The 13,601-nt window shown below is 43.0% G+C and overlaps 1 protein-coding gene across 11 annotated transcripts in view; it reads left to right on the forward strand.

Annotated features, from left to right (window-relative positions):
* The window catches only part of adgb (androglobin), a 43,097-nt gene that overhangs the window by 13,302 nt on the left and 16,194 nt on the right, over positions 1-13,601 (forward strand). For all 11 annotated transcript variants that reach the window (XM_030404389.1, XM_030404390.1, XM_030404391.1 and 8 more), the window contains exons 12-23: positions 267-420; positions 2,913-2,958; positions 3,879-3,990; positions 4,202-4,265; positions 4,359-4,466; positions 5,961-6,069; positions 6,327-6,465; positions 9,086-9,200; positions 10,207-10,368; positions 10,536-10,674; positions 10,979-11,113; positions 13,130-13,223. In XM_030404389.1, coding sequence (XP_030260249.1) covers positions 267-420; positions 2,913-2,958; positions 3,879-3,990; positions 4,202-4,265; positions 4,359-4,466; positions 5,961-6,069; positions 6,327-6,465; positions 9,086-9,200; positions 10,207-10,368; positions 10,536-10,674; positions 10,979-11,113; positions 13,130-13,223 — 1,377 coding nt within the window. The remainder of the gene's footprint in view (positions 1-266; positions 421-2,912; positions 2,959-3,878; positions 3,991-4,201; positions 4,266-4,358; positions 4,467-5,960; positions 6,070-6,326; positions 6,466-9,085; positions 9,201-10,206; positions 10,369-10,535; positions 10,675-10,978; positions 11,114-13,129; positions 13,224-13,601) is intronic.

Raw genomic sequence — 13,601 nt, forward strand, 5'->3', positions numbered from 1 at the left:
ATAACGTTTTACACACACACCTTTACACACACACACACACACACACACACACACACACACACACACACTTGACTTTCATGCTAAAAGCAGCATTAAGGCAGCCTCTGGTGTCATTTATTGTCTGTAATGTGACATCCATGAGTCATTTGTACGCTTGGTGTATTACTTCTGAATGTGTTGCCAGTTTTGTAACTATGATTATGATGCGATGCATGCACTGTGTGTCCCTTTAACATGGAGCATGAATATGCGTCTTTTTGTGTCAGAGATGCCAAGCAAAGCGCTCAGAGGAAGCGTTCCCACAAATCCCCCCTGGTGTCCATTGTGGAAAGGGAGAATGCTGAAGGCCGAGAGGGCCTTGAGTCTGAGGCATCTGAATGCACCACTAGTCCACCAAACGACACACCAGATAACATAGAGGTACATACAATGACTGTCTGCAGAGGCACAAAGGTGATGTATGATAAATATTGATTGATAAATTAATTACGGTTATCCCAAAGCATTCATTTAATTAGCTACAAGGTTTGGTAAAGCCCTGATGGTAGGAGCTATCCACAAAATGTTGTTGCCTCTGTTTTGGTTTTTCCCTCTCTCACCCCTCTATTTACCCTGTAAGTATGCAGTTGAAGGCTCATCAGAATAGCTCTGTGTGTCAGTGACAACAAGGCTGCCATCCCCCAGTCTCAAAGTCACTTCTGTTGTCTCCCAGCCAGGCCACTACTGACCAGGGGCACATCTGCACTAAAGAGAGAACCAGCAAGGGAAGGGAGATGAGGCGGGGGGCTCAGAGCAGCAGCAGAGAGACACAGACAGAAAAACAGACAGACGCAGAGAGGAGGACAGAAGCAAAGATAGAGAGGGTGGGCCAGTGTACAGAATAAGAAAGGAGAGGGCCTGCAAAATGAAAGGCAAGCCTCAGTCGGACGGAGGTAGATGAAAGCGTTGCAGGAAATGGGGGGGAGATGAGAAAAAAGAATCTCTGGTGTATGGCGGTGGTGAACAGGGCGCGTGGGTTTCATACAGGGAGAGGTCGTGTACTGCGCTGATGAAAAAAGCAGTGCAATTAGACGATGAGCCATCAGTGTCTGTGTCTCCTGGGGGGTTCATTATTACACTTCACTCCTAGCGTACAGAGAAAAAATAGAGTTCATATTAATCGCCCTCTTGTGTAACTGTGACCAGTTATAGAGCGGTTAGGCTAGGGAAGTATGGACACGCTAATTTGATGTGTCGTTTGATGTGTGTGCACACACTCACTCATGCGGATTGGTTTTGTGTATTTGTTATATGTGTGCCACATTTTTACTGGGCGTGCATTCCCGCCTTTCACAAGCATGTGGTAAGTCACGTGCAGAGTACACTGTACATCAAGTGAGAAGTGGCTATTACTGTTTTGACCTGTCCCTCTGTTTCTGTCAGCCCTGGCCAACAGTATGAACCTCTTTTCCCAGCTGCTAGAATAGAAGAAGGTGCCGTCACATGATGCCTCTAATACCCTCAATGGCCTACTCACTCAACTTGAGTGTGGGTTAAAGAATTAGATCCTGGTGGAACTGGGCTGTTTTAACATCTAATATGCCTGGAATGTGGTTAATCACTAAATCACCGAAGCCCCGACATGGTTTCAGTTCTGTGCGAGGGAACTACGCTTCCAAAGACCGGCTCTTAGATCAATAAATTTCCTTGTGCCTGATAATTGTGAACAGCCTCACAGAGGCTTTTTTCAAGTTTTTTTCATGTATGAATTTGGGAGACACTTCAGGGGGAATTCTGGAAGCAGTCTCTCGGAGAGCAAAGACTTCAGTCTGGCTGTGTGAAATAACGCCCCATGAAGTGTGGGATTAAAGAAATGCGCCCCTCTTCCATCCATCAACCAATGACTGTGATTCGATCAGAGAAAATCAAGCTTTCCCCTCTGAAAGCAGCAGCTTAAAATCCCAGGAGCCCTGTGTGTAAGATCTATCAGCCTCACTGTCCTTTTATTATACACAGGTAAGTAAGTAAGTAAGCCATCTAATAAAATGGCGTGCTGTGGGTGGACATGACACCTCACCCCTTAGAGCTAGAGTTTTGCCCGCTCCTGTGGAAACACACTCATTTACATTTTTTTGTTGCTGTATCGGTGGAGAGGAGATCAAGTCTGCCTCCCGATCACAATGCCTTTATCCGTCTGTCTGGGTCTCTCTGGGTACTTATTCAAATGTTCAAATATTCAAAGTGGTGTGACACACACACACACACACACACACACACGCGTACACACATACACACACACGCGCGCATGCATGCTCACTCTGACTCATTAGAGAGTCTTGGCAGGGGTTGCTTTGAAGTTACACAACACAAAGCCATAATTCTTATTCAGAGCTGGGTAAACTGTTGAACATCCACCAGTTCGAATGGAGGGGCCAGGAGGGAAGGAAACTTAGTCTAGTTGATACAGGTGTACTCCTCCGTGTACTTGAACCTAGCTTTGTTGTCAAAGCAGACAGAGCACATCATCTCCTATCTTGCTCAGACAGGATAGTATATGATATTTGAAGGATTTGGTAATGACTCATTAGCTATATTTCTTTATTGTGTCGGGCAAGACGAGCATTAAATTAGCTGTTGAGTAATTCCCCTCCAAGAGGAATAACATGCTAAACAACGTGATAATGCCTCATCTGTCACTGTGAGTCGAAGTAAATTAGAGCTGGTATTCCCTGGTGGTGTTTTTAGCAGAAGAGGAGCAGCCCCCTGTCACATTAAACTGTGTCTTATGTCCTGTGGTGTTCGGCGAGAGCGGCGCAACACCACAGCTGGCATGGAATCACTAGAGGGTGGAGGCGGGTCTCTCTGGTAGTGTTACTCTATCAGCAACTCACTGCTCATGCCTCTCTCTCTTTTTTCTCTCTCTGTCCCTTTAGGTTACTGCAGAGGACAGGAAGAAGGACGATGATGACATCTCCGATGGTAAAAGCTGTTCCTTTGCCATGCCTGGCCCCCCCGTTCATGTCGAAAATAACCTGCACTGCACTCAAATATTAGGCTGCCAGAATGGGCAGAAACTCATTAATTTGGTTTTATTGGAAATGATGAATGTACTGAAGGTCGTCGTTATTGGTTTACTTGAACGGCATCTGTGCAGCAGTAGCCCAATTAATGTGATTAGAAATATTTGCATCGCTCGCCTCCACTCCATCCATGCTTCCATCGGTTGGCCAAGACACTTTGAAGAAGATAGGACTGAAATTATGCTTTATGACAACCAGCCAATTCCCTGCCTTCTGTCTGCCCCCGTTTAGTTGCTTAGTAACACCTGCAGTTTGAGTTAGCGTACCACCATTGCTCAGCAGCAGAGACGCTGGCCCTCGCCGCCTCAGCTTTTTGATCAGACTTCTCGCTTTGAGAAGAGCTTGGGGGCAGAGAAACTCTATGTGTGTGTGTTTTCGTTGGAGAGTGTGTCCGTCTGCGTGTGTCTGTTACTTTGCTCTGCATGCATTGAGATAGTGGGAGTCAGTGAGTGGGAGTATGGATGTGCATGTGCGCTTACACTATGCCATTATGTGGGAGTTTGGCCAATTTGGCTCACTGTGTTTCAGATAATGATTCGAGTCTAGGATAACTTGCTATGAGTCACAAGAGGAAAAGCATTTTTTTACTCGCAGAATTTTGAAATGGGAGATTTCACAGGCAATTCGATATCTGTTTGGTCGTAAGCGTGTTATGAAAAACCCTGTTCCGCTCGGAAGATCGTATAGATTTGTATTAGCAGTAATGAGTTTTGTTTTATGGTCCATCCCTCAGCCAAACGGCTTTATATAGCAAATCTGCTAACGTTTTATAAATTCATTTATAATCACAATTTGTTTTAATGTGAACCTTTCTTACAGATCGCCCTGAAGCTGTGATGAAGGAGCCTTTAGCTGAAGAAGTCTCAGCTCCTGTCAAACCCATCCTGCAGGAGACCTGGGTGGACTTGGATGACTTTGCTAAATGCTTTCAGTGAGACACCCACATACACACACACACACACACAGACACACTCAGAGTCACAAATACTGTACGTACCTGTGCACTGCAAACATACTGTACCAGTTAATAGACATGAACAGCCGTGAAATAAGGATGTTGATGGGCCTAAAAATTACGTGATCAAGATTAGAATTATTTTAATCTTAATAATAACTGGCATGTATTTGTGTTTTTCTTCCAGGACTCTCTTGGTGTTCCATAAACCACAGATTTACCCACATCAAATCCAGAAATCTAATTTTAAGGTACAGTGAGTTCCACGAAAATAACCCAGTGATTCATTTGTACATGTTCAGTCTCAGTTCAATATACTGTAATTAATTTCTTGATGTCCGCAGAGCACCGTCCTGTTCAAAACTGCAACAGGCACTGGTGGCACCAAATCATCTACACACTCTCTTACCACAGGATCCCATCCGGTGACATCTGCTGTAGCAAGCCCTGAAGTAAACACACACACACACACGCATGCACATCAAGTCGAACTGATACGTGGGATTAATGATGAATAATGATAAGTTAAAGGTAGAGCCCCCTTATAAAGAATCAAAAGTTCTGTTTGAATGTTTGATACTACAGGTCAGAGTTACTGGGGCAGCAAAACAAATTGTAGTCGTTTGGATAAAGAAGTCAGGTAAAAATGATCGTTTTCCCATCTTTCTGTGAGCAACCATGATCTGATTTTATGAGGAACATGACAGGAGCCTGCTACAAGCAGGGCACTTTGAAAGGTGTTGGTTACCTTACTGAGAAGTTGGAGGTGTGCAGCATGTTGCCTGCAGCTCTCCACCTAATAGCTGCTCCGACTTGTTCCTTCACTCCCTGTAATAATCACTGATGTTTGAAAATGAATTTCAACCTGTGCTTTGCCAGGGAAATGCTTTAAATGTGAAGCTGCCGCCGTTGGAAATCAGCCTGCATTAGCATTAAGTTAACCCTAATCCCTTTTACCCAAAAATCATTCGTAATACTGCAGATATATAAATGTTGCAGTTATAACAATTGTGGGCCATAGGCTCAATCACCATTGTATTACCTCATTTAGAGACAGATAGTGAGTTAACAGAAATGTGTTTCAAGAAAATCAAGAACCACGTTTGCTGACGTTTATTGGAAGTCTGTTTAAGAATGTGAATCCTCAACAGCAGACCATAACTACGGTTCATTAATCTGAAATGCAGTAGCTTTTTCAGTGCAAAGCTTTGTAAGTATGGTAAGGATCTTAAAACAAACTATAATGTATTCATGGTCTGCCAAAACAGCAGCAAATTAAGCCAGATTTGGTGTCTTTGTTGAAACTGGTTCCTGACTTGTGCTCAGCTTTAGGGTCCTTGATAAATGTGTTAAGTTCTGAAAGTACACCATTTGTGTCACATACATCAGAGATGCACACATCTGAGGAGTGACAGAGTTTAAGTGTATGTGGTTAGCGGAGGCTTTTGTCAGATTTTTCCTATAAGTGTGCGTGTATGTTTGTGTGTATAGACTGCTGAGTCTGCTCGTCATTTCTGACACGTATCCATCCTCTTCCCCTTACCTTGTTGGCTATCTGTCTTTTCTGCTCTTCTTTTGTCCTCCTGCTACGTTTCCTCTCTGTCTCTCTCACCAATGACCTTTCCTTACTTGACTACATTCACCGTCTTGGCCTGTCAATTTCAGGTGTCGCCTCAAATGCTTCTTCTTGCTCAGCTCTTTTCTGTATCCTCTTACTTCCGGCACTTGCTTCCCTCTCTTCCTCTGTAAGTTTCCTCCGGCCTCTCTTTGACTAAGCCACTCTTCTATCAGTTTATCCATCATCCCTTCCTACGGATTTCTGCACTTCCTCTATTTCACTTGTTCTTTTCCTTGTCTGCCTTATTGATAACTAAGGCAAGCATGTGTGCGTGCATGCGCGCGTGTATGTGTGTTTGTGTGTGTGTGTGTTTGTATTTCCTCTCCAGTGTCAAGAGGTGAGAGGCACTCACTACCTGTGTGTGGACAGCCTCCAACCTACCCGGATCCTCATCCGCTTCTCTGCTCTCCTTCTCTGGGGAGATACAGCTGAGGAGAGTAAGGATTTATCCAGACAGACACACATGCCCACACTCACACACACATAAACACAGATACAAAAGGATTTTCTGCTAGTACAACCATTGTAAGGGGCTTGACTCAAGTCCCTAGCAGCAATTATAAGCATGCTCAAACCCTATGCTATGACCTCGTTTGGAATATACAGTACATTTAAACATTCATAATAAGTATGTGTGAACATTTTATGAATGTGGCGGCAGACCGATTCCTCCCATTTTTCTCTCCCCTCGTAGAAAAGGGAACATCAGCAGCATGTAGGTCTGCACTGCTCACCGCCCAGCCGCACTCCTGGATAAACCTGCAGTCTCAGCTGCCGCTTCTCACCATCAAGACCACCTCCTCAAAAGCAGCCATGCTTAACTTACCCCCAGGGTAGGACAGCATTGATGAATACTGATGACAGAGAGCTGTATTGATCAAAATTAAAAGAAAGGGCATCACAGATCTATGTTCTTAGATTTACATTTATGTTAATCAGGATAACTATTACCTAATACCACAGTAGGATATTCTTCAGTAGATCATTTCATACTTCATATAATTTTTTCATATGGTTGTGTGTTTGATTCTTATGTCTTGACAAATATTTTATATCGCGGCTTCACACTTGTGACCAGTCTAATGTCATCATAGACTTGCTGACTTAGAGGGCAACCCCACCAATTTTACACATTAAAGTGTTTTAACAGGTCTTGGGTAGCACTACTGAATATGTAAAAAAGTAGTATAATGCCTTTGGCTTCAAGAGGAAGCTCCGTGTAATCTGATAAATTGCCTCCAGTGATGTCACTCAATGGCTAGGTTGCATTGTGGGCATTGTACGCTCAGTCCACTGGTCTAGCATTGCACTCCTATAACATTGTAGGACTCATCACGGACAGTTTGAGAACACATGATCAAAATCATGACCAAACACATTGCCTTTTTGGTTCCCACGTATTTTTCTTTCATTGGAAAACTTGTTGACCACATTACCCACAATGCAATTTAGCCAGTGAGTGACATCACTAAAGGCAATTTGACAGATTACACACAGTTTACTCTGGAGCAACAAACGCCATTTCACATATGCAGTAGTACGTACCCCCACAATATGTAAACTGGTAAATTGGTGGAGTTAGTCATGTGCGGTAAATCTCTGATGCCATCTGAATGCTGCATTTGTTGAAATTGTCATGTTTCACATATGTATCCAAAATAAAGTCAGCCCACCTCACATTTATTCATATTTTAATGCTTTTAGGCTTAATAACCCTGAATCACCCTACATGCTCGTCAGAATGACACTAATGCTGCCAAGGTTACAGCTTTAATTCCCATCTTGGGAACCTGTTTTAAAAATGTATGCACTTCTTCTTCTTCTTCTTCTCTTTCTTTTTTTGGAAAGTGCCCGTGGGAGCTTTTTTGATGAAAGGAAACGTTTCACTCTTGTTGTGATTTTTTACAGCTATGCAGAGATCTACTTAAAGCTATCATAAAGTGAGCAGAGGATATCTGCCTACCTCAGATGCTCTGAAAAGCAGTAAAAAGCATCTGTCCTAGTCTCTATTAATGGATGCTTCTTGGCCTAGAAGCAGAGGGCCTAGTTTCTGGGGTCAGGTGCAGGTATGCAGCAGTGCAATTACCACTGAGCCATAATCACACACATAGGCACTCAACTTATCGTGCCCATACGCCCCGTAGTACACTCTATGCAAGAGAGAATAGCTGGTGTGTCCATGCGTTTGGAGATTATTTAACCATTATTTTTCTCCTTTTCTATCTCCATCTGTTTGTGGTACACCACTTTGCCAGTGTGTTAGTCTCTTCACTGACCCTGTAGGCTTTCATCTTCTATTCTTTAGCTATTCTATTAATTTTAAAGTAGTTTATTGTTATGTATGTATTTCTATCTGCCTTTCTTTCCCTCCACCTCTCCATTTGCCCCCTTTCTCTTTTCATCTCTCCAATATTCCTCACCCTCCTTTCTCTTTTCCTCCCATCCACTGTCCTCTTCTTCTTGAGCACTAGCCCAGCTCTGCCTCTGTGCTCATCCATCTAGTTAGGCTGTGATGGCTGAATTATGTAAAGCTAATGGGGCCAAGGAAGTGGACTTCCACCCTCTCATGCCTGACCCGGCCCCGTGAACTCAGCCTTGCACTTGGTAGAAAAGACAGTATAGGATCGGATGCAGCACTTTGGATTGTTTGACCCACTCGGTCTTACTTGACAGAAACTGTCCCACTGTTAAGACTAGACAAGGATTTTATTCTGTTGAATGCACTGTCGTTCCATACGCTCTCCCTCTGAGTGTGCAGTTACTGTGTGGCAGTAATTGTAATTGAAAGACATTTGCTCATTAGTATTGAGGAGGCATTTAATTATAGTTGAAGAGGCATCCAGTCCCCCTCAGGTCAAAAATGTGATTTTCATGTTTCTGCAGTTGAATGTTCGAGTTCTGTGTAGGACGATGTATGACTTTGACACTGAGAGGCTGTTTCCACATGAATCAGCTAAAAGTGTACATTTTCTTTGTGCTCACTGAGAATCTGATTCGAAGAGGCTGGCGCACAAGCATGATTTGTGGCATCACAAATAGTTTGGAAGCCAGTTCTGGTCCAGTATTCATCATACACAAGTCTGATGTGGAAATCTGAATCCTCCAATGCACATATAGTGGGCACGGACTTTTCAGTGAAGTAGGAGAACTGACCATGATATCAGTATGAAAAATATTTTTATATCCTGGAATTAAAAGATTTTCATTTTAAGGGGATATTTAAAGAGGACTCTAAACTCTAAAACTTTTAAAATTTAATTATCAACGAAGGCTTCATCACTCTATGATTGACCTAGTAGCAACATATGCAGCCTGTGAAAATGAGTCATGAATAGAATTTAGGTCACAAGTCTCAAGGATTCGACACAGCTGTTTAAGAGTCATGTATAGCGCGCTGTAAACCTGGATTGTGTGGTCCTGTTTTCAAAATGTTCAGTTTTCTCCCCCTTACAGGCGACATGTATTGTCCCTCAACACAAAGGCAGCGCTGGGCTACCATGTTCACCTGTGCAGCGCAACGCCTTTCATCTTTGGGGACGAAGAAACCGTCATGTCACATCTTACCAAGGTGACTGAGGGCTTTAGATATCAGTTGAGAATCAGTTGGCGTCATTAGTAATTTCACACATGAAGTCTATGGATTTGAGAGGTATTTTTAGTTGGTTTGCGGGATAAGGAATGCTTTTTTGAATTGTCTTTATCCGTGGAAGCAATTTTCCAACTGAGGGGGTCGGCCACAGCTGAATTAATATACACCAAATGAAAGATTACGTGATATTTTCTGTGTTCTTACCTGTATCCTATGTCTAAATACACACAGACAAACGAGACATGGATGCCTTCAACATCCTGTCTATGCCTTTCTGCCATCTGCTGCTACCAGAACATGTACATTTCTGATATAAAGGGTGATATGCATTTTGCTTTAAGTTCCTTCTCAATCTCCAAGTCGCACTCTTGCTATTACAAAAGGCTCTGAGAGGGGCACAGAGTTTGTGTAGAAACACAGGAGCACTCACATGAATACATCTGCCAAGGCTGCAAACTCCTTTAATTTCTTTCTTAAGAAATACAGAAATACAGAGCAGAATGTTTACAACCTGTTCCACCCTAAACCAGGATAATATGAAAAGTAGACAACTGACCGTGTTGAATAGATAGATTCAGAGGGACTGGATGAAATTGCCCTTGTTGCGTTGTCCTCGCTGTAAGATTTTTTGAATAGGATTTGTTCTAGCTTCAGTTTAGAAAATAACATTATTTCTGTGCGACGGTGCTTCTGCTTCATGACTTTTCAAACCAGATATTTGTGCTGCAGAATCATTTTTCAAAAGCGTTTTCATGTGAGAACCAATAGTCGCTAACACGTAAAAAGAAATAAAATGCCTTTATCTTCCCCTTCACCCACAGTCCATCACAATTTATATACTCGTAGCAGATTTCCCGTAACAGCCCTAATGCACTGAAATGTATTCCTGTTGTGGGCGTTGTGCCTGTCCCCTCTATTTACCTTGCATTCTGTTTCATTTGCGGCAGTGAACAAACTCTAAATGCATCCTAACTGTTTTAAATAGGAAACTGCTCGTTTCGCTGAGCGGGCCTCGTCCATCCTGAGGGCCCTGTCCAGAGTGGTGTCCACCTTTAGCAATAAACAGGAACAGCCAGCAGCCAGAAGAATGCTAGAAGAGGCTCACTGCCCCCAAAACATCAACACCACCCTGGGAAAACACCACAAGGTAGCTTGTTTACCTCTGCTGTCATGGCGATACACAGGCGTGATGTACTGCACTGTAAATTCAGTGAAAGGCTCAACTTATTTGCTTCTGACTGTGACCATATAGCATGTAATTTAAGTTAGTAATATGTCAACGAAAATAGCCATTGTGTGTGTGTGTGTGTGTAGGTGTTTAACAATGCAGTTTACCACATGCTGTGTGAGGCACATGGCAGGAAGCTGACGGCAAAGGAGCGGTTTGCTGTACTGGCCCTCACAGCTGACCCTACACTCTTGGCCACTGACCATAAAGAACAGTCCCCTTCACGTGAGTGCCATTTGTTTGTCCTACTACAAATGTTTGCGCGTACATCAATAAGACATTTACATATTCCTCATTAATAATACTTTTTTTTTTCCTTATTTACAGTGAATACAGTTGCTAAAATCGGTGCATTTAAACATTGTACTACACCTACTGTTTCGTAATTACACAACAGCAAACTGATTTAAATTAATTGATTTCAAAATAATTTCTTGTTATTGTGATAATATAGATCACATTGCACCTTATTTAACAGTTTTCTTAGTTCAACATTAACTTGCAGTGTTCTGATGTTTCTCCCTTTAAGTGGATGCAGAGTTAGGGGCTCCGGAGAGCTGGAGAGACAGGCAGCCAACAGACAAGGAAGTCAAGGCAGTCACCACTCTGCAAGCTGGATTCAAGGGGCACATGGTGCGAGAGATCTTTAGTGCCTTAAAACCAGGTAGACAACCTGTACACACACAGAAGATGTATTTATTCATGCATCATGGTCAGGTTTTATCTTTCATTTGACTAGATTGAAAGATTACTAGATTTTATTTGGACTGTCTGTCCTCTTTGATACTCTACATTCCAGAGATCTGCAACAACACATCTGCAGTAACTGGAGTCAAAATAAAAACTAAAACAACAGAATACCTGTGTTTCGTTTGTAGATTATTATTATTTAGTGTCCAAGAAACCCACACATGTGCACACACAAAACACCTTCTGTCCCTTACATTTACTGGTTGATTTAGCCCGATGGCATATATTGAGCCTCCGAGGAGATGCACAAATATGTATTGATGAGACTGCCACTCTTACTAATACGCGCTGACAGATGTGAGGGGTGGCCACAGAGGGGATACACACACGTTGAAAACGCACACACTCACCATTATGGGCACAACCTTCCTGCATCGACAGCCTAACTCTCTCAATATTGACAGCAAATGAAAGATGGGGAGGAGAGAAACACTTGACTGTTTGGAGGAAAAAAGAGATTAGATAGACAGAGCAGCTTTCCCTTCTGTAAATGTATTCGTCAGTGTTGCTTTTTGTTTCCTGCACACTTTCAGTGCCAGTGACGTTCTTGCGCAGGCTACAGGCACTTTTCCTCAGTCTCAGTTAAATTATATATCGAATTTTCTCCGGAGGCGGTGGTAATTATCTTACTTTGAAGGTGTGCCGCTGTTTGAAGGAAACAGTGGAGGTGACACAGTGCCTAGACGGTCTCTATTTATTGCCAGGACCCAGAGCTAACTGTGTCTTCTACAGGCACAACACATGACCCTGTCACCCTCAGAATAGCTTGCACATATGGGAGTGCCCACAGCCTCATTAATGCAGCACTTGCATAAAACCGTGCTGTGCGACAGCACTGATGGGATGTTGCTTGCCTGATTTTTATGACTTGAAAATGTGATTTGAGCAACACCAAACATCCAAAATACATCCACATTAATATAGAACCCATCTGCTGGGAATGCTAAAAAATATTTCTGGTGGTTATGTGGCATTTGCATGAGAATACACACAAAGACACACCACACACACACAGGCTGAATAGCTTGACTTCTCAAATAGGCTCGTCATGGTTATGTTCTCTCAAATTTTATTCATTACCAAGTCAAAGCACAAAGTGCAGCTTTCAGAGTGCTACTCACAGTAATGGCAAAACACCAATCATATTCTAAAAACACTGTCTTACTACACTTTGAAAAGCCATTTTTTCAAAGGAAGGTATGTAGTAGTGGCCTTTTCTTATTTTGAATGGCCACATTTCCCAGCACATCTGTTGACCCTACTGCCTACCAAAAACAATCCGCTGCTCACCCCACATTTCTGTGCGGCTCTCTCTTTTTTTCCGTCCTCCCTTTAGCTCTCATTTTTTCCGTCCTCCCTTTGGTTATAAAGATGATAGGAGGTCTTCGTCTCTCAATAGCCAGCCTTGGCCTGCCATAATGGCTGCATCAATTTGGGAAAATTGGCCATTTGAAAAAGGGAGAGCTGAGCACTGGGGAAGGAGGTGGTGGAGGGAGGATGTGAGGACACCTATACCACATGTCAGATGTGAGAATGTCTATCATGCAGCTGTCTCTTCCGGGCGCTTCTCTCACTCGTATGTACAAATGCACACTTACCGACACACACATACCCATGAACACACCATCCTCCATATTTCAACAAAGGTTGTGTTCTGTCAAAGCGGTTACTTGTCTGGTGAGATGAGTGTGAAAGTTAATGTCAAGGTGTGAATAATCTGCTCCTATCACCTCTCGCTGAATGAGGCTAAAATGCATTTGCAGTTTCTGTTTCCTTCCCTGAACTAGGTCAGCTACAATATTTTTTTCATGTGTTTGACAGCAACATGGATTGTCTTTCATCTTTAATGGTGGCTGCTTTTCTCTCTCTGTGTTTGTGTGTATGTATGTGTGTGTGTGTGTGTGTGTGTGTGTGCGCGCATGTCATTCAGGCACAAAGGAGAATCTCAGTGCATCTAAGATCCTTTTAGACATGTGGCCAAAGGTTGAATCAGATACAGAGAAACATGCTGCCCTGCTGTTACGGTAAATTAAGGAGAAATGCATAATCATAACGACTCTGAATGATAACATGAAGTATAATGTGTACGCAATGTCACACAAACACCTCACACATTATTAACAGGCAGGTATTCGTTCACACAAATGTCATTATGTGAGAGAATTTGAGGATTACGACTACAGCCTTGTGCCAATACCATGTATATTCGACGGCATACGTTTAGCCTCTCTGTTGCACCGCCTGCCCAGAATCTGCTCCCTCTCCTGGTTGTGGCGGCCTGTGGTGGCCAGGCGGGGAGCATTTTCCACATTGTGTTCCATCTTTTCCCAGTGGTACCATCTGCTGTTTATCCTCCCCTCGTTCCAATCGGCTAGCAGCGTCTGCCGAATGACCCGCTGCCT

This window comes from Sparus aurata, chromosome 22, assembly GCF_900880675.1.
Source record: "Sparus aurata chromosome 22, fSpaAur1.1, whole genome shotgun sequence".
Lineage (NCBI taxonomy): Eukaryota > Metazoa > Chordata > Actinopteri > Spariformes > Sparidae > Sparus > Sparus aurata.